This window comes from Rana temporaria, chromosome 1, assembly GCF_905171775.1.
Source record: "Rana temporaria chromosome 1, aRanTem1.1, whole genome shotgun sequence".
NCBI lineage: Eukaryota > Metazoa > Chordata > Amphibia > Anura > Ranidae > Rana > Rana temporaria.
This window is the reverse complement of record NC_053489.1, coordinates 213,080,077-213,101,512: the sequence shown is the minus strand read 5'-3', so window position 1 is coordinate 213,101,512 and position 21,436 is coordinate 213,080,077. Positions and strand designations below refer to the sequence as shown.

Sequence of the window (21,436 nt, the reverse complement as noted above, 5' to 3'; positions counted from 1 at the left end):
AAATAGTCAGTCATTTACTTTGGGCTTTTTTTTCCCCAGATATTTGTGGAGATGTGGCTTCATCATTACTCTCATGAAATGTACCTCAAGATGCAGTCTCCTCATGCTAAGGTAATGGCTTAATTGCAGTATGTAATGTGTATGCATGCATACCTAAGCAAATGTGCAAAGTAAATTTATTAAAGTAACATTTACTTGCACATGCAGGGTGTAGTAACAGCTGAAGATGCTTGCCATTGTCAGAAGCCATTAAAGGAAGCCCTGTGTTGGCTCAAAACTGAGTTGTCTAGTCTTACAGAAGGCTGAGCACTCTTTCTGCCCCATGTAACAGCACTGGGCTAGTCACCAGGCACAAGTGCTATTAGGTGGGAGAAGTAACATGCTGCTTCATACCTGGATAAATGGCTGAGGTTTAAGATTCCCTGTAAATGGTGACGCTAAAGGTCTAGAAAATTCACAGTTCATAGAATAGTTGCCAGTTTACAGACCACATAAGTAATTGCTTTCCAGTTACCTGGGAACTGTTTGAAAAGGTGGCTGCACGTTTACAATATTTTAGTGTGTTTTCAGTGCAGAGATTGAGCATCTTGTTGAACTCTGCACACAACCTGTAGCTTTGGATACAGTATGAGTTTTGTACAACTGATATTACTTGCACATAAAATGTAAGTCTTTGGTCACACTGAATCCAACTTTGAAATCGTGCAACGTCAATTGAAGCCACACGATTTCAAAGCCGCATGCCAGTGAGACTTGGAAGACCTGCTTAAAAGCATATGCTTAACCCCCTCTTTCTCAGTCGTCCATTGGGGGACATGGCTTATTAATTGCCAGCTACAGAAAAACTGATACTAGGCACGAAGACTGAAGGCCAGCCCCCTTGAGGCTATACCCCTACCACCTCATACTAGCCCCTACTGCTTTGCGTCCTTAAGATAATGGATGTTTCTTTACTTCAGCTATATTTGTTTTTGTCCCAACAAAAATCTTGCAATTCTATCAACAGCTACTGGCAGATTCATACGGGATCTTGGAAATCTGTTAGTCAATGAGTTCAGGTTTTCCCAGTTTTTATGTTTTTACTATATGTTTAAGTCAAGTTGTTTCCATTACTCAAAGCTGTGCATGGGGACATACATTGTAGATATCAGAACATTTTAATTAAAGGACACAGTTCCTGTAAGAGGGATTTATTAAACAGCATAAGTACCCAAGGTAAAAAAAAACGTCAACTGTAACCAACAGTATAATTCAACTCCGGTATATGGAGATGGCAATCAATAAAACCAACATTTGAACACAAGTTTGAGGTCCTCAAAAATGTGACGCCATGTTGCAATGATTCTGATGATCAATCTGGCCGAACGCACAATCCTGTTCTTTTCCTGTCCTTTAAAGCCTAACTCTAGGTTCGATTTAACTTTAAATGTATTGTTTGAACCAAGCTGGTCCAGGTGATTTATCAGTGTCCTAAACAAGACATAACAAACGGTGCTCAGATGGATGCCTTGACCACGTATACTTCTGTGACGTTGTGCCGCATGAGGAGTTTTTAAACGTATTGCACTATGAAGTCTTCCTCTTTTTGCATTACAAGTCTGCTATATTCCATGTGCTTGATGCCCTTGGATCACTTATTGCTTGGATTAGGGTGACTTTCCCTCTTGCTGCTAAATTCTTTGGACTTTCCCTGAGCGATTGAGGTCTCTATAACTTGAGATAATTTTCTGTCTGGTAAGAGGCGTGTGTTATATGTGGTGAAGGCATCCATCTGAGCACCATTTGTTATATCTTGTTTGGGACACGGATAAATCACTTGGATGTTTACTATCGGATTGAGTTGCTTGTCTGGGATTCAATTCTTGAACTGGCACTGATGAATTTTTATTTTATTTTTCCCTTGAAAGGACTATATTCACACATTCCTTGTTTTTTAATTAATTTCAAATACGGATTATAAGGATTGTATTAAGTTACCACTAGGTAACCCCTGCGCGAGAGCCTGTAGCTATACGTCGGCTCTCGCGCAGGCCACTAGGGGCGCTCGCCCCCCACTCCCGTGCCCGGCGGGCGCGATCCCTTCCCGGGCACACGCGATCGCTCGTTACAGAGGGATGCTGATGTATGAACAGATCAGTAATTTCCCCTAGTGAGGCCACCCCCCCCCCCTACAGTTAGAACACACCCAGGGAACATACTTAACCCCTTCCCTGCCCCCTAGTGTTAACCCCTTCACTGCCAGTGGCATTTTTATAGTAATCCAATGCATTTTTATAGCACTGATCGCTATAAAAATGCCAATGGTCCCAAAAATGTGTCAAAAGTGTCCGAAGTGTCCACCATAATGTCACAGTACCGAAAAAAAAAATCGCTGATCGCCGCCATTACTAGTAAAAAAAAAAAAAATATTAATAAAAAATGCCATAAAAATACCCCCTATTTTGTAAACGCTATAACTTCTGCGCAAATCAATCAATAAACGCTTTTTTTTTTTTTTTTTTTTTTTTTACGAAAAGTATGGAGAAGAATACGTATGGGCCTAAACTGAGGAAAAAAATAGTTTTTTTTAATATATATTTTTGGGAGATATTTATTATAGCAAAAAGTAAAAAATATTCATTTTTTTTCAAAATTGTCGCTCTATTTTTGTTTATAGCGCAAAAACTAAAAACTGCAGAGGTGATCAAATACCACCAAAAGAAAGCTCTATTTGTGGGGAAAAAAGGACGCCAATTTTGTTTGGGAGCCACGTCGCACGACCGCGCAATTGTCAGTTAAAGCGACGCAGTGCCGAATCGCAAAAAGTGCTCTGGTCTTTGACCAGCAATATGGTCCGGGGGTTAAGTGGTTAATGACCTTATTCTGATATTTCTGTTTACATATCGTTTGGATGATTTAGAGAAGCGCACTAGTTCAGTGTTAAAATAAAATGGTGATCGCTGCAAATTTTTTTTTATATCACATGGTATATCTATCTTAATTTTTTTGTGTAAAATATGAAAGATGATGTTAGGCCAAGTAAATGTAATGAAAGGATATTCCCGCGCTGGCCAAGTCTAAAAGGTGGGGTACTGCAGCAAGCACTGAAGGTAGATTCAAGACCCAGGTAAGTTTAAATGTAGAAGTAGTGCTGGAGTCAGCAGCAGTAATAAAAACAGGTACTCACAATGTGAAGTATCAGACAGGCATATCAATATCGAGTCGCAAACTCGTCCAATGTCACTTCCGGTGCCCTGCGTTCCCGCACTTGTTCGTTGCGAACACCGTTTACATATGCGTGCGTGACTTTCATATGCGGTCGCTTCTGCGTGTTATCTTTTATTCCTGTTACAAGGAATGTAAACATCCCTTGTAATAGAAATACGAATGACAGGTCCTCTTTATGGAGATATCTGGGGTCAAAAAGACCCCACATTTCTTCTTTACCTTTTTGAAGGCAAAAGATTTACTTTTTTTTTTTTTATCTTTTGCTAAAAACAAAAACACAATTGTTTACTTCTGTCCTAGATCGGAAGTGATGTCATGTTGTTGCTTCTGTCCTCCAAGGCTATAGAGGCGATCAAAGAAGATCTGGTCACACAGTCGGATCAGCTCTCAGGCGGGTCTGTAAAAACAATAAGCCCAAGAAATGCTGGCGGGAAGGGGGCGTCCCCTCCGCTTCTTCTGAAAGCGATCCAGTGGCTAATGAGCTGCTTGGACCACTTTCATGAGAGAGCCAGCCACTGGCTGAAAAAAAACTTCAGCCATAACCCCGGGAAACCTCTCGGCAAATTGTTTTAAGCTGTCTTCCTGTAACCCAACATGGTTCCCTCCACTCATATGCCATTGTTTGTTTTTCCTTTGTTACAACTGAGCAGGTGTGAGATTGGAGGGGTTATAGCATCAAGGCGTTTGGCTTTCAGTCTTCTTGTGTCTAGTGTCCATTTTTCCTGTAGGCAACAGTATAGCCCTAGGTTGCTTAATTATTGTCTGTGTCCCTCAAAGGAATCTGAGAAAATGCTTTACGGTGAGTAGAAAAAAACACTTTTTTTTTTTTTTTTCTCTCCCATAATTTTCAGATGTGTACCCTATTGGCTTTACATCCAATTTTTAGCGTCATTTTCTGTTTTCAAACTTTGGCTCGGTGTTGCATTGTATGACTTTCTGTGCTTTGAGTCTTTGTCTTGTAAGTTCTTCTCTGAGTCTTGCTTTTTTGTATAGTTTTTATATGGTGCTTTAGAGAAATAAATGTATGTACCAGTCTAGTTGCATTGTAGGAGTAGTAGTACACTCCAAACATACATGTTACTTTCATTAATGTAAGAGTACATTGGAGAAATGTTTTGGATCTCTGCATTCATGATGCCCAGTCATTTCTCCAACCTATGTTTTTTCTCTCATTTCATAATTTTGTGTTTTTGTTTCTCTATTTCTTTTGTTCTCAATCCTCCCCATTCCCTATTCTCTTCACCTGTTGGCTCCGGTGTGCATCTCCCAGCTGGAAGCTCTCCACTACAGGCTTAGTGTGTCCAGCACTTCGTACATTATTCCTGGTCTACCTGGGTCCCTCCATTCTTACCAAGTACTTCCAGCTTTGTGGGGAAAATTCTACCATGTGAATCATATTAAAGGGGAGGGAAAGCGGGCTTTTTCTGCCATTTTACATTACCTAAGCCAATGTGCTATGGGGCTCTGCTGTACACAGTTGATCTTAAGCTGCATTAAAGGGCACTTTAACAAATTGTTGACTGTGGTGTATTGCTTTAAGGAATGTGTCCTTATTGGTTGAAGCCTGACTCCAGTCAAAACTTCTCTTGTCACCAGGACAGTAAGGTTTCTACCCTTCCTTGTGCTATTCACTATGAAACCAAAAAGGGTTTTGGCTAGAGTTAGGTTTTTACATATTTCTGTGGATGTTGCTTCTCTTCTGCTTTGTAAATTGCTGCAGGCTTACTCTCTGCTAATAAAGGCATCAGACCTCTTTGCTATCTGCAACTGGCTGAGACCTGTTATAAAAAATACTAAACTGCTTTGGCTGGACAATCTGTAATTGTGGATATGATTTTGGTTAATTTCTTTTGTGATTGAAAAGATGCATTCACCCTTGTACGTTATGTAGGTGATTTACACTTTGATCTATCAGTTCTCATTACAAACTTGCCAAACAATAGCAATGCACTATGAAACAGAGGTGTAGCGCTAGATCACAACTTAACACCACTTGTACCCTTTTGCCCCTTTTGTGTTTTATAGAATGAAACACTTAGATAAACAACAAAAATCTAATGTGAAAATCAAATAGAATCTCTCTTGAAAACGCTTGTGTTTTTCTCTTAGGCCCCTTTTCACACATGCTGATCCATTTTTAGACATCCGTTTGCTCAGCGGGGATCGCTCTGTTGATCCCCGCTGAGCCGGCGGATGACTAGTCCATCTCTGTGTAGAAACGGAACTGTCGGATCTCCACGTTCCTCCGCAGACCGTCTGTCCGTTTTCATCCAATCTGCCAGACGGATGAAAAAATATTGTTTTCATCCGTCAGACTTTAGCAGAGAGGATCGGATGTCAGCGGACATGTCACCGTTGACATCCTTCGCGCCATAGAGATGTATGGAGCGACCATTCAGATCCGCCTGAAAAAATCTGTCAGGTGGATGTGAACAGTCTGCACGTGTGAAAGGGGCCTTATTCACCACATCTGTGCATCACTAAATATATCTTGTGCCTCTGTGTTTTATATGGTAAAGGTCATACATATAATTTAAGTTTAAAAAAGCTAATGTAAATATCAAACGTAATAATCAAAGTGTGTAAAACAAACACATTCATTCTTCTCTTTTTCACCACGTCGGTGCACACCACCACTCCACATTGCAGTGATTTCCCTTTCACCAGATGTGCTCTCACCTGACAAATAGGACCCACATATAAATGTCAGGTTATGTATGGCTTGTGTCCCCTTTAACCACTTACCCCCCGGACCATATTGCTGCCCAAAGACCAGAGTACTTTTTGCGATTCGGGACTGCGTCGCTTTAACAGACAATTGCGCGGTCGTGCGACGTGGCTCCCAAACAAAATTGGCGTCCTTTTTTTCCCACAAATAGAGCTTTCTTTTGGTGGTATTTGATCACCTCTGCGTTTTTTATTTTTTGCGCTATAAACAAAAATAGAGCGACAATTTTGAAAAAAATGAATATTTTTTACTTTTTGCTGTAATAAATATCCCCCAAAAATATATAAAAAAACATTTTTTTTCCTCAGTTTAGGCCGATACGTATTCTTCTACATATTTTTCGTAAAAAAAATCGCAATAAGCGTTTATTGATTGGTTTGCGCAAAAGTTATAGCGTTTACAAAATAGGGGGAATTTTTATGGCATTTTTATTAATATTTTTTTTACTAGTAATGGCGGCGATCAGCGATTTTTTTTCGGTATTGCGACATTATGGCGGACACTTCGGACATTTTTGACACATTTTTGGGACCATTGGCATTTTTATAGCGATCAGTGCTATAAAAATGCATTAGATTACTATAAAAATGCCACTGGCAGTGAAGGGGTTAACACTAGGGGGCGGGGAAGGGGTTAAGTATGCCTGGGTGTGTTCTTACTGTGGGGGGGGGGGGTGGCCTCACTAGGGGAAACACTGATTTTCTGTTCATACATTGTATGAACAGAAAATCAGCATTTCCCCTGCTGACAGGACCGGGAGCTGTGTGTTTACACACACAGCTCCCGGTCCCTGCTCTGTACCGAGCGATCGCGTGTGCCCGGCGGCGATCGCGCCCGCCGGGCACACGCACGGGAGTCGGGGGCGAGCGGGGAGCACGCGCGCCTCCGGCGGCGCGCACGCGCCCCCGGCGGCGCGCACGCGCCCCCTAGTGGCGGCTATACGATAGGACGTATAGCTACGGGCTCTCGCCCAGGAGAGCCGACCTGCCGCCGTATAATGACGGTGCGCGGTCGGCTAGTGGTTAAACTGAATCTTTATGCGTACCTTATCCTCCACAGCGATCCTCCCATAGCTGGATACCACCTTATCAGTGTAATGGTGGTATATTGTGATCTAGTGCTACACCTTTATTTGTTTTATATTGGTATCCGACACATATGAGTGTTGGTAGGTGGAAGCAGCTTTCGTGGGATTGAGGTTTGATTTTCATTTCTGATGTAACACCTCACAGGTCTGTGTGTGTGAGAGATATATATATATATATGCCATGCACCAGTGTTCTGTTTACCTTAAAGGGGTATTCCATTATTAGTAACACATCTGAAAATCCCTTGGATTTTTACACTTCTGTGGTTCTTGCATCCAATCTAGTGCTACTTTAGAGCAGCTGAGGGAGGAATCCCTTAGTGTAAGTCCAGGCAAAAACTAACTCTAAACCTGCTCTCTGCCACAATCTAAATATAATCCATCTAACTCTGTAAAGAAAAGGTTTCTGTACTTGCCTATTCTGCAGCTGATCCAGTCTGCTTTCCAGCGGCGGAAGCTGTGGACAGGAGAGGACCGACGACTGGCAAGTGACATCACACATAGACTTACTATGGGGCTTCTGGTAGAGGCTTAAATGTAAATCTAGCGATTTTTGCTTTACAGGGTTAGATGGATTAGGTTTAGAATTTGGCAGAGAGCAGGTTTAGCGCTGTTTTTGCCTGAACTTCCACCTCAACTCTGCTCCTGCCTTGCTGTAGGAAAGTATTGATACCCCCCCTCGTGTTATCACAGACCGCAGGATAAGCTACATTTTACAGATGTGTAGAATTGTATATGCCTGCCTACAGGACCTTTCATCTAGAGCAGGGGTGTCCAACTCAATTTCATCGTGGGCCGCATCAGCATTATGATTACCCTCAAAAGGGCCGGTTGTATCTGCAAGATTAGATGTCCAGCACATCCCCTCCCCTTACATTAGATGTCAAGAGCCACCCCACCATCAGAAGTTGAGTCCCCCACTCTCCCTACATCAGAGTGCACCCCCCTTTCCTTATGCTGTTGCTGGGAAGAAGCTGGATGCATTGCTTGAAAGCTGAAAGTAAGGTTCTGGAGTAGGACCAGAGGAGAGCTGGAGGTGCGAGGGCCACATGAAATGGCTTGGAGGGCCGGATTCGGCCTGCGGGCCTTGTTTGACACCTGTGATCTAAAGGTTAACTGTGAGCTGCCATATAAGGGGTTCTGTAAGCCTAGGCATCTAGAATATGTTGATTTATGACAATGCTGTAAGCTGGCAAAGTGTCCACTGAACCACCATCCCGTTTCCTGTATTGAGAACCGATTTACACTTTTCTGGTATCATGTGTTGCTTATTGCACAAGTGATATTACACATTGCGCCAAAGGTTAACGTGTGTCGTGTTTGGGCAGCCCATTTATTTTGAGCAGACCAAAAAAGGGACATGCGTCATTTTTTCCCGGGTGCAGTTACTGTACGTTGTGATACACTGCAATGCATGGGCTTAGTTTGTCACCATGAAAAATAAATGGAACTGCAACTCCACTGGATCGGCTATTTTACTTATTTTCTGCATCATGTATCAAAAGGAAGCAAAGCATCATAAGACCTGTCCTGAAACTGTCAGACAATAGCTCTCTTGTTATCCATCTTGCTATAGGATTAACCATTGCACATTAGATGTAGAACAGCAGCATAGGGCACTAGTGATCTTGCTGATGGCAACACTAATCTCTAGATAGCCGCTTGCCTGTGTTACCTAACAATATACTTCATTGTCTTGTCACTCACCTATACCGCAGTAAAGATGCGGCTAACAGGACTTTTGGTGCGCTCCTGCTAGCGCACCGCTTCAGTGTGAAAGCCATTCGGGCTTTCACATTGAACACTACAGGGCATGATTTTTCGTGCGGTATAGCAGCGCCATTTTTAGCGCTGTACCGCATGAAAAACGCCTCAATGTGAAAGGGGCCTAACACTGCTAATACCAACAATTGAGAGCTATAAAAATTACAGAGGGTAATTGCTTTGTATTTCATAGCAGGAATGCCAGTCCCCCCTGTCAGAACACAATAGCCAAGTGGGGAAATCGCTGCACAAACATGTTAGTATGGCGATCTGTTGTGTGTTTGTTTTTGTTTTTTTTGTTTTTTTTTCGTTCAGCCTGCTGGTTTGAACGAAAAAAAAAAAAAAAACTTCCTGTGTATACCCAGCATTAGTTAATCCTAATCGGCTCTAGTTAACTCCCCCCTTTCTCCGTTGCAATTATTTTGCTGCTGATTCTTTTTTCATATTTCGATTTTTTTTTTTCTTTTTCTTTTAACTTTACTTATTTTAGCATTGTGTAACAGAAGAATGCCACCAATTGAAAAGGAGAGAAAAAAATAAAACGATATGTAAATGTTATCTAAGTAATGACAACATTTATCGTCAAATTTAACAGGCCTGTAAGTAGGTCAATATGACTTGTAGTACTTAACCATTTGTGGGGGCTAAAACATAACTTTAATATTTGCAACAATGTTGCATGGCCTACAGGAATGCAAGTTGTCCTGTTCGGATAGATCACCCCTTACAAAACTACAAAAGCTGTGTGTGCAGGAACATTTATGTTGTAGGGAAAAAAGGGTGCATGCTGTCTTCTCTACACAAATATGTATTTCTGTCTGCCTCCTGTCCTTTTTATATGCTGTGATCATTGCTTGGGTTTCATTTATTGGCTGGTGGTGCTCTTTAGATTTAGATTTTTCATGCAGTTGAAATATATTCTTGACAGATGTAACACTGTTTTTACTGATTGCAGGAGTCTTTTCAACCCTCAGAGGAACATGTTTTGGTGGTCCGAGTTCTAGTAAAACACTTGCACACTTTTGCTAACAGTCTGAGACCTGAGCAGTCGTCTCCTTCTGCTCACTCCCACACGCCAAGTCCGCTGGAAGAACTTAAAAGGTAGTGTGTGTGTGTGTGTGTGTGTGATTTTTTTTTTTTATATATATGTTATACATTTTTTATGATGTAATATATTGTCTTCAGATTAAACCCAGTATAGTCTTTGACTTGAAATTAAGGGGAAATACTTGCCTCATCTCCAAAAGTCCTACCTCTGTAAGATCTGTTGCCACCATCTTCTTTGGCGATCTTGATTGCCCAGCGCAGGATGACATGACTTGATCATCCTGGCACCTTGGACCTGTGCCAAAAATGTAAGCTGAGCATGCACAGTTCAGTGTACATTTCACAAAACATCTGTTTTCTCGAATAATTAACCTGCTTGCTTCTAAGCTTTTTCATATTTGAAATTAAGCTGGCCATGCACTATGCAATCAGATTATACAATTTCCATTTAGATTTACCAAAACCATGTAATAGGAGGACACAACTGAAAAATTAATTCAATTTGTTTCAAATCAGGTAGGCCTTGCACAAGTAGTTGGTGGTAGATCTAAAGGAGATTGTACCATTGCATAGTGAGCCACTTTTAGTTCTGCTTTGACAATGGGGATCATAACTCCCTAAAAAGGTGACACTAGAAGGAATTGGACATGGCTGCACTATATAATCTATTTGTGACTAGTGGTGCAACGGATCGTCATTGATCCGTGATCCGCACAGATCAATGACTTCGAATCAGCACACATGTGATCCGCGGCATGCTGCGGGATTGCAGAGCAGTAAAACACACATTAAAACTGTCTCCACTCTGCTCGCACACAGCCCCGCCTCCTCTTAACCCTGCGCTGTGATAGACAAAATATGGGTCCAATGCTTGGATGTGTTCTGTCTATCACAGCGTGGGGTTAGGAGGAGGCGGGGCTGTGTGCGAGCAGAGCGGAGACGGTTTCAACGTACGGGGGCGGTGAGTTGCTTTCTAGCAGAAAATGTGTGCTGCCGTCCGTTCTCCCCTCTCCCCCCACATACCTCTCCCGGCTGGCTCTGTCTCCTGCCGAGTCTGTCTCCTGTCCCTGCCGCCTATGTACACAGTGAGAGGGGTAAGCAGTGCTCTTCCCATCTCAGCTGTGATAGGCGTTCTAGCACAAGTGCTAGGACTCCTGTTTTTGGAGGTGACAGGGTCAATAAAGAGGAACGATCCAAACCATGAGTTTTTTGATCCGTTGCACCCCTATTTGTGTCCTACCTCTGTAAGATCTGTTGCCACCATCTATGGATTAGTAAAATCGCTAAGCAACTAGCATTTTCAAACGAAGGTTCAGAATTTCAGCTCAAGCATTTCTAAGATATCAGTGTGTGGAGTGGGGATTTGTTGGATAAAACTCGGCATTTTTGAACACTGGATGGCATGATTTATTTACAAATGTCCAACAAACTGGCTTTGTGTGACTCGATTCAGTGTTGAGTGTCTTTTTTAACCACTTAAGGACCGGAAGAATATTCCCCCTTAATAACCAGGCTATGTTTTACTATAATGGTGGTATTTGATCACCTCCTGTGGTTTTTATTTCTTTTTTGCGCTATAAACAAACAAAAAGCGAAAGAAATGTACTTTTTGCTATAATGCATATCCAAAAAATATCTAAAAAAACAAATGTATTCATCAGTTTAGGCCGATATATATTCCTCTACATATTTTTGGTAGTATTTGGTGGCTGGTCTTTAAGTGGTTAAAATGTATCTTATCTTCCTATCCATTTCACAAATCACTTGAAACATGCATAAGGATTTCCTTTATGTCTACTTCTACGCCAACAACTTTGTTGACTGTGCTAGGCTCTTATATTACAGTATTCAGCAGATTTGCAATTTTCAAGCAATAAATAGTACTTTCAATATTCCTGGGGTAAGCATTCCTACATGGATCAGTTACTATTACCCCTGCAAAGTTCACCCAGCAATCGCTCCCATATGGATGAGATTAGCTCTGAATACTTGCATTATCTGTTATCTCTGCTGTTTCGGGGGCACAATCCTGTTTTTTTCCATTGTGTAATGGGAGGAATTCTCTGAACCATTTCTGGACTGCAAGATTGGCTCTCAGGAGTTTTCACTAGTCTGGAACACCTATGATGTAAAGATGGGCGTTCTCCATCCCCTCCTGTTCTGTTTTGGGAAGATGAAGTATCAGAAGTTCTTCTCAAGGAGGAAGAAGTGAACGCCATTGGAATTGGGAATCCTCTCTGGAGGAAGCTCAGGGTCCAGAGTTGTGTGACACAAACGACCACAGTGGGCTTCTTGGTGTATGTGATTTAATGTGATTTTAAAAGGATACCAGTGCTCTATTGTGATTTAAGAACCATGATTCCACCTAAAAATAAACTAAATTGTTTTATAGTTCTTGTGTTCATAAAGTAGTTGCTCATAAACAAAACGTTTATAATTCCATGCAGCTATTTCTTCACACCATTTGATATAGTCTGTGTGCAGTGCACCACATGAAGATTGGACTCTCACCTGGATGCGGATCTCTTGACGTCCAGATTCAACAGCGAACTGGACAGGTTTGTCCTGCATCAGGGATCCTCTGGCCATGCCTTTTCCTCCACTTCAACTCCTTCCTTGTCTGTTTCACAGGACAAAGATGGAAGGCCTTTTTATAATCCTGATTGCACCATATATTCCAAGAAGAAAGTGGTATGCAAACATTTTAGACCTCTTAGCAGCTGAGCCGTGGGCTCTCCAAATCGGCCAGCCCTGCCTGATGGTCACTGGCTTTGACAGCATAGCAGTTAAAGTCCAGGTCCTGAGAATTTCTGACTGTGATTCCTAGGACTAGAAAGCCAACCTCCGGGAAGGTGTACCATTGTGCTTGGAAGGCTTACTTTACGTGAACGTCTTGCATTTAATCCTCAACAGTACGTTGTGCAGCAGATTCTAGCTTTTCTCCAATTTGGTCTGGAGGTATCTATGGCTTTGACTACCATCAGGGCACAAATATTGGCCTTGGCTGTAAGTTGTGTTTTTGTTTTTTTGTACGCTTTTCTTTTTTATTCCATGGTCAGTGCTTTGTTCAGAATGTCACCCAGATTGTTCTTGTGTGACCCCCTTATCTATCTCTGTGGGACCTTAATTTGGTCTTGTTGGTTTTGCAAACTCCTTTTGAACCACTCAGACAGATTCCATTGCCACTTTTTACACTCAATGGGGCAAATCCTCAAAAAACCTGCCTAACTTAACTTTTAGCAGTTAAGTTACACTGGTGGAAAATTTCTACCTAAGTGCCCGATCCACAAAGCACTTACCTAGAAATTTTCGGCTGTGTAACTTAAGTGCCTCCGTCGCAAGGCGGTCTTCTCATCCAGGGGGCGATGACAATTTAAATGAGGTGCGCTCCCGCGCCGGACGTTCTGCGCATGCGTGTGACGTCATTTTCCCCGACGGGCAGCGCGCAAAATTACGTTACGTCGGGCTTTGTGGATTGCGACGGGACAATAAAGTTGCGTCGGGAAAAAAAAAAGTTACGCGGCGAAAAATAAAATTTGAAATTTAAAAAAAAACGCGGCGATCGAAAAAAAGGTATGTTTTTACAAGGTGTTACTAGTTTACACTTTGTAAAAGCATCCCTAATTTTACGCATGCAAAACGTAACTTACGCAGAAAACACAAAGCTAAAAAGCTTTGTGGATCTGCCTAAGTCCTCATTTGCATACGCAAAGCGGCATTTCGACTCGAAATGCCCCCAGCGGCAGATCTGACAGTGTAAGTCTCTTACAGATGTCGGATCTTCTGCCTATCTTTGGAAAACTGATTCTGAGGATCAGTTCCAAAGATAGGCACAGGGATGCGCAGGCTGAACAGCAGTTCCGCCTGCGTATCCCTTTTGAGGATTTGGCCCAATGTTTTCTTTTTGGGTGGCCATTGCCTTGGCTCACAGAGTATCGGAGTTTATTGTACTTTCCTACAAGGAACCTTTTCATGTTTCTTTACATGGTTCGATCCTCTTTGCTTTAGGTGGTTTCTTTTGTTTCACTTGAATCAGGACATTGTGTTGCCATCTTTTTTTGTCTTTTTCTTTAGCATCCAAAAAAGTATAAATATTTTCTATTTCCGCACATCTTTTAATGGATTCAGGTTGCTTGGGCTATGCCTTTTTAAATCCTGAATTTAAATAAATAACTGACCCTTCCATGCTGATTAAAAACTGGTAATTCAAACACGTGTGGTATTGCTTATGAAGTATTTATTCTGATTATTTTGCCATTTATTAGAAAATGTAAAGTGTCAGTCCAGCCAAATCTGTTATTTCTTACACCTGGTACACACGTCCTTTAAAGTCGGGCAGTTCAACAAGAACTGGCTGACTTTAAGGTTGTGTGTTCTTCTCTCTGTTCAAAAGAGAGCTGGTTTAGCAGAAACCAGTAGTGGATAATCCACTGGCTGCAAACTCTGATCTCGGTTCTCTGGTTGGGGGGGGGGGATACAATAGCACAGCAGCAGGGATTTGTGAGTTGTTTTTTTTTTTTTTTGCTCGACCCATTGGTTGAATGGAAAAAAAAAAATTGTATACCCAGTTTTTACCCACTGGCTTCTTTATCTCTCTGGCGTCTCGCAGTGAGATCTCTGCATTTTAGTACAATTATAGGGTAGCTCTTGCTGTTCTCTTTCTTTGACATCAAGGGGAATGCAGCAGGCGAAGATGAAACTCCAGTGTATGTGGAGGCAATGCCAAGATAATGCACATCTTGTTTGTGCTGTCCCAAAGAAACATGCAAAGCCAGTCAGGGATTCAGCCTCCAAAGTCCATGTGTAGTTTGAAAAGTTCTTTTTTTTTTCTGGAATATGTAAATCAGATCAACTTTTAATATGCTGCTTGTCTTTATATCCCTGCCAGGGTTGTTATCCCTCGTTTCATACAACAGAAGCTGTACATCTTCCTTCAGCACTGCTTTGGACACTGGCCTCTTGATGCTTCCTTCAGAGTGGTATGTGTTTTGACACCTTTTTACTTTCAGGTGTTTTATATGTTCATCTGGTGAATTGAAATGTGCAAAAATCACTGACCTATATATTTGCAGGTACTGGAGTTATGGCTAAGTTATTTGCAACCATGGAGATATGTTCCGGAAAGAGGAGCCTCACCAACTAGCAGTGAGACACAGATTCGCAGTGTTGCAGAGAAATGGTGAGAACCCAGACATTCAAGCTATAATCTTCATATACTTCAGTAGTCTTTTCTGATCAGCTTTCAGCTGTATGTATTGAGCTTTTAAATGAACAGAGCCAACATCTCATGTCTTGGCCTGTTAGACTCACAATAATCAAGCCATTCCTTTACTTTTGGAGCATCATACGAGAAGTGAAGCCTCTGTCGGTGTCTGCCCTTTTCCTCTAAAGCCTTGGCACAATACTGACACTGGGGGTTTCACTAGCTGAGCCTGCTTCACTGATCAACTGTTAATGTACAGATGCTACAAAGCAAGGAGGCCAAGCGGACATGGCCTCCTCTGTCAGAGTGTGTGGGTGTGCGTATGGCTGGTTTTGGAGCAGAGGGCAAAACAAGCTGACTGACAATCATTGTGGTAGTGTAGGGACAGGCAGAAAACCTTCTCCTCATTGCGGTGGTAAGGACCATTGTTTGGCGTCACACTGCCTGCAAAGTATTTCTCGAGGCAGTGATGCAATCGGCCTTTTATAGGAAGTCTGTTGCTGTGACTGATCGCTAACGCAGGATGTGCTTTGTTGCTTAAAATTTTCAGCACTGCTTTTTTTCCTCTTAATACAAATTAAAATAGTACAAGAACACACTTCAGATTAAAGTGTATTTCCAGGTTTGCAGTCAAATTTGAGAGCCCCCACAGTCTGTGTTACTAGTTTGTAACTGATGATAATATATATGCCAGCACTGTACAGTCTTGGTTAATTATGGAAAATACGGCTCACCAGCCCTCTCAAAAACAGAGAATGAAGTGAGATTTTTCAATGCTGGAGTTATCTGAAAAGAGCTAAAACTTACTGTTTTTAATTAGATTACTGTTTGTCAGATGTTCATTGGATGCACTGTTGGATGTACTGATATTACTGTTTACAGTTTGCATTGTTTAGGATAGTGATCAAGCTCCTACCTGATTTTGTGTGGCATCTATTCTGTGCGAATTTACAATAAAGTCGGTTCCAGTTTGTACCTAAGCTAGTTCTTGGGTGCAATGTCCAGATATAATACCTGGTTCCAGAGTGGAGGAAGCTGTATCTTGGCGGAAGCACCCAGGGTGGGTGCCAGCGGTCTGTCACAGGTGTCGCATTGATTTTTGCCTGTGGCGTCCACATCTGTCTTCCTTGAATCCTAATTTGGTCTTCTTAGTATTGCAGTCTTCTCTTTTTGAATCCCCCCAAGGGATTCACCTTTTGATTCTTAGTGCAAGGTTGTCTTTTTGATGGTTATGCATTGTCTTGGAGTTGGCTGCACTTTCCTGAAGGTAACCTCTCCCGGTCCTTTGTTTTATGGTGATTTCTTCATTCCACCTGAATCGGGACATTGTGTTGCCATCCTTTTGTCCTAATGCTTATCATTCTAAGAAGGTGCTTCTATCTTTTGGTAAGAAGATTCTTCTCTTTAATCGTTAACCACTTCAGCTCCAGAAGGATTTTCCCCCTAAATGACCAGGCCATTTTTTGCGTTACGGCACTGCGTTTCTTTAACTGACAATTGCACGGCTGTGCAACGCTGTACCATAACAAAATTAACGTGTTTTTTATTTATTTTTTCACAAATAGGGCTTTCTTTTGGTGGTATCTGCTCATCTCTGCGTTTTTTTTTCTTCTTCTATAAACAGAGTGACAGAAATTGTAAATAAATAAAAATAAAAAAAATGTCTTCATCAGTTTAGGCCGATTTTATATATTCTTTTACATGTTTTTGGTAAAAAAAATTGCAATAAGCGTATATTGATTGGTTTCCACAAACGTTGTAGAGTCTACAAAATAGGGGATAGATTTATGGCAGTTATTTTTATTTATTTATTTTTTTACTAGTAATGGCGGTGATCTGCGATTTTTAGCGGGATTGTGGCGGACAGATCAGACACTTTTGACACGTTTTTGGTAATATTGACATTTATACAGCGATCGGTGCTATAAAAATGCACTGATTACTGTGTAAATGTCACTGACAGGGAAGGGGTTAACGGGACGATTAAAGGGTTAAATGTGTTCCCTAGTTAGTGTTTCTAACTGTGGGGGGGGACTGACTGGGGGAGGAGACCTATCCCTGTTCGTAATTACAGCAAACAGCAGATCTGTCTCTACTCCTCTGTCAGAACGAGGATTTGTTTGTTTATATACACAAATACCATTTGTGGCTCTCATGCCCTCTATCGTGGGTGGCCCGTGGCGATCAGGTCCCCCGGCGTGCGTGAGCCTGCTATGGCTCTTAAAGGAGCAGCCGATTATATACAGCGATTTGCGCAGGAGAGCCATCCAGCCACCATTTATGTACAGTAACTGGTCAACAAGCGGTTAACTTAGTTTGAGGTTGATATTTATGCCTCTACTGACAAGTTTTGGGCAGAAGGTCTTGAGGTTTTGTAGTGGGGTTCCCCCTTCTTTTCTGTTTGGGGTTGTGTTGGCCTGGCTGCACTCCCCTCATGTTCTGTGCTTTTGAGACATCCTGGGTAGTCATGAATAATTGAGATCTGTTCGAATAAACTGATAGTAAACTCTGCTTTTTAACTTGTACCTACAGGTAAGCCTATAATAAGGTTTACCTCTGGGTACAGGGAATGTCATCTAAACTTGCGGCGTTTGGGAAATACTCATGCTTGAAGCAGCCACTGCATACTAGCACAATATGACTTAAACTGCCAGGGGTCCCACATATTGTATTTATTTTTTCTTTGTCATCCAGCAGTTTACTACCACTTAAGGAAATTTAGGATTTTTTTGGTTACCTGTAAAATCCTTTTCTTGGAGTAAATCACGGGACACGAGAGTCAATCTCTCTTGCTTGTGTTTCTTATTGCTTACTACAAAACTAAGGATTGACTGAAATGAGCTTTTTGTTTGGTGGCAGCATAACACAAATACTGTAGTTGTGAAAATGACCTCCTCTGTGTCCTATGATGTACTTAGAAATAAAAAAAAGATTTTTGGTTTTATTTAACATAACATTTTTCTTATCTAGTTGAAAATCTTTCTTGATGATAAAATTATTGAATTTGTCATAAAAGTGCGCTTTGAAATGAAAGAAAATCTGTTTTAAAAGTTGGCATTTAATAAAGAACACTACATGATCCTCTTCATCCACAGGGCTCCTTTTGTTCAGGAGAATTTACTTATATACACAAAGCTCTTTCTTCGTTTCTTAAATCGGGCCATTCGTAGTGACCTGGTCAACCAAAAGAATGCTTTTATGCTCTTTAGAGTAGCCAAAGTCTTCTCCCAGCCTAATCTGGCAGAGATGATACAGAAGGGTAAGGAATTGTCTGTCTGTTTTTATCACAAGTTGTCTACATTTTGTAGTTTCTATTTGTAACCTTTTTAGCTGTGAAATTGTCATGTTCTTCATGTATTTCTATAGGTGAACAGTTGTTCCTAGAACCAGAGCATGTTATTCCTCACCGTCAGCACAGACTCCTTATGTCCCCAAGTCTTGGTGGCAGCTTTCTTTCATCATGGCAGCCCACAATTCTAGATACTGCTTTGAAGGTTAAGAGCCACGTGTACAGCTTGGAGGGGCAGGATTTCCAATACACACAAATGTTCAGCACTGAGGCACGGAGTCTGGTAAGTGTAGTCCACAGGCCACCCAAATACAATTTTACATGTGATATTTTTCACAAACAGCCATCAAGCACATAACGCCTAAACGCACTGTCATGGTGTAGCAACTTTTTATTACAAAAAAAAGTTACTCACAAGAGTATTATGATCCCAGAGCATGTGCTACAGAAGGTTGTAAAGTGATTTGTTCTAAATTCCTGTGGAGTTAGGCAACATGCTGGGTGGAGAGAGAGTATACAGCCACGCTGTTGCTAGTTTGCGGTTTCGTGTTAACTTTACTTTTACCATCCTGCCAAAAGCTTTAAATTGAGATTTTTATTTATTTTTTGATTGAGAGGGAGAGAAGGTGCCCAACGTAAAATCTTGTGACAAGAGTATTGGATCCTGTACTCCCTCCTGCCCCACTTTAATTTTTAATATCTACGTTTCAGATAATTTCTTGAAACTATTAATAAATTATCAATTTACCCAAACTCCTTTTTAATCTCAGTGTTCAACAAATTCACTCTATATGTAATTTTTGTAGAAACGTTATCAGCTAGGTTTGCTTGTCTTTTATTCTATTGTACAGGTTTTACGGCTTGCCCAGATGATCATACAGGCCAAACAGACTGCCAGGTCCCTCTCTGATCATTCCACAGATAACCAGGCTTTAGGTAACCAGTCCTTCTTTTCCTGGTTTGGAATGAGTCCTACTGATCTGAACAACACATACCCAGGCAATGACATTGATGAGGCTGGCTATGACAGCATTAAGAAGACTGATGAACATTTGGAAAAAGCCCTAGAATTTCTTTGTCTTATTTTTAGGGTAAGTTGCGTGCGCAAAATACTGTAAAACCTCTGTGTGTCACGAACTCCCACGTGTGTGTCATTGTTGGGGTATATAGTAAATGTATATGAATAGATGGCCTTTGTTACTAGATCAAAGCTGAGCAGAACTGAGCTTTAAAGCAAGCCTCCAGTGCTGTTAAAAGGAAACTACAAATAGTGTAATCCCAAAAAATTGTGGGAAATAAATATAATATGGTGAAATGTTTTGCTGTCTGTGTCCAAAATTCTGCTTCGTTTGCAGGGCTACTTTTTATTTTATTTATTTTTTGGCTATTTACAAGGTATACAAAAGCGCACAGTGAGGGACTGGTGCCCATGCAGGGGCCACTGCCCAGTGTATAACGATAAAAATAGACAAAAACAAATCAAATTAACAGAGTAGTCATTACTGCAAAATCAAAACCATAAAGTAATACAATTTAAGGTGCACGATCAGGAAATGGGACGACATACAGCGGCTGCTCAATTTGGGCTGACTTGTGTATCATTCCACATTTACCGACTTGAGAAGATGCTTTCTCAGTCAGATCATGCTAAACTTATTTCTACTTACTATAATACCCCAATACACACTGCTACCAAGCGCCTTGAACAGACTGCTTCGGTTTGACGCCGGGATATGCCTGATCTCTCAGAGGAAGTGCATCGGTTTGACGCTGGGATATGCCTGATCTCTCAGAGGAAGTGCGTCGGTTTGACGCCGGGATATGCCTGATCTCTCAGAGGAAGTTCGTCGGTTTGACGCCGGGATATGCCTGATCTCTCGGAGGAAGTGCGTCGGTTTGACGCCGGGATATGCCTGATCTCTCAGAGGAAGTGCGTCGGTTTGACGCCGGGATATGCCTGATCTCTCAGAGGAAGTTCGTCGGTTTGACGCCGGGATATGCCTGATCTCTCGGAGGAAGTGCGTCGGTTTGACGCTGGGATATGCCTGATCTCTCAGAGGAAGTGCGTCGGTTTGACGCCGGGATATGCCTGATCTCTCAGAGGAAGTTCGTCGGTTTGACGCCGGGATATGCCTGATCTCTCGGAGGAAGTGCGTCGGTTTGACGCCGGGATATGCCTGATCTCTCAGAGGAAGTGCGTCGGTTTGACGCCGGGATATGCCTGATCTCTCGGAGGAAGTTCGTCGGTTTGACGCCGGGATATGCCTGATCTCTCGGAGGAAGTGCGTCGGTTTGACGCCGGGATATGCCTGATCTCTCAGAGGAAGTGCGTCGGTTTGACGCCGGGATATGCCTGATCTCTCAGAGGAAGTGCGTCGGTTTGACGCCGGGATATGCCTGATCTCTCAGAGGAAGTGCGTCGGTTTGACGCCGGGATATGCCTGATCTCTCAGAGGAAGTGCGTCGGTTTGACGCCGGGATATGCCTGATCTCTCAGAGGAAGTGCGTCGGTTTGACGCCGGGATATGCCTGATCTCTCAGAGGAAGTGCGTCGGTTTGACGCCGGGATATGCCTGATCTCTCAGAGGAAGTGCGTCGGTTTGACGCCGGGATATGCCTGATCTCTCAGAGGAAGTGTCGGTTTGACGCCGGGATATGCCTGATCTCTCAGAGGAAGTGCGTCGGTTTGACGCCGGGATATGCCTGATCTCTCAGAGGAAGTGTGGCAGGAAGTCCTACCCTTACAATCCCCTATGGTTATCTCGGCCCGAGATAGAATACAACCGTGGAAGTGTTGTGTACAGACTGCCCCCAAAGTTTTATTTTCCTAATCATTTTACTAGAACTCTGCATTTCCCAGCTCTTGTATTCTGTTTGAATAACACTCTGACTGATAATGTGACTGTATTGGGCAGACCCTCCCACCTAACAATCTCACCAATCTAAAGTAGTTTCTTACTTTGCAAACCCGCTCAGGGCTAGTTCAGGTAAAACTTTACAATGTGATTTTCTAAAGTTTTTGCTATAACATGTTTTTGCTTTCTAATAATGCATAACCTGATAATTTACAAAAAAAATATCAACTTCAGACAGATTAAAGGTTCTGAAAAA

The 21,436-nt window shown here is 42.0% G+C and overlaps 1 protein-coding gene across 2 annotated transcripts in view; it reads left to right on the top strand.

Annotated features, from left to right (window-relative positions):
• SMPD4 (sphingomyelin phosphodiesterase 4) overlaps positions 1 to 21,436 on the top strand; it is a 55,764-nt gene that overhangs the window by 25,750 nt on the left and 8,578 nt on the right. Inside the window, exons 9-16 of one of the 2 annotated variants that reach the window (XM_040349335.1) lie at positions 40 to 111; positions 4,478 to 4,561; positions 9,742 to 9,887; positions 14,722 to 14,812; positions 14,906 to 15,012; positions 18,132 to 18,295; positions 18,403 to 18,608; positions 19,177 to 19,416. In XM_040349335.1, coding sequence (XP_040205269.1) covers positions 40 to 111; positions 4,478 to 4,561; positions 9,742 to 9,887; positions 14,722 to 14,812; positions 14,906 to 15,012; positions 18,132 to 18,295; positions 18,403 to 18,608; positions 19,177 to 19,416 — 1,110 coding nt within the window. The remainder of the gene's footprint in view (positions 1 to 39; positions 112 to 4,477; positions 4,562 to 9,741; positions 9,888 to 14,721; positions 14,813 to 14,905; positions 15,013 to 18,131; positions 18,296 to 18,402; positions 18,609 to 19,176; positions 19,417 to 21,436) is intronic. The other variant, XM_040349343.1, reaches the window with a different exon arrangement.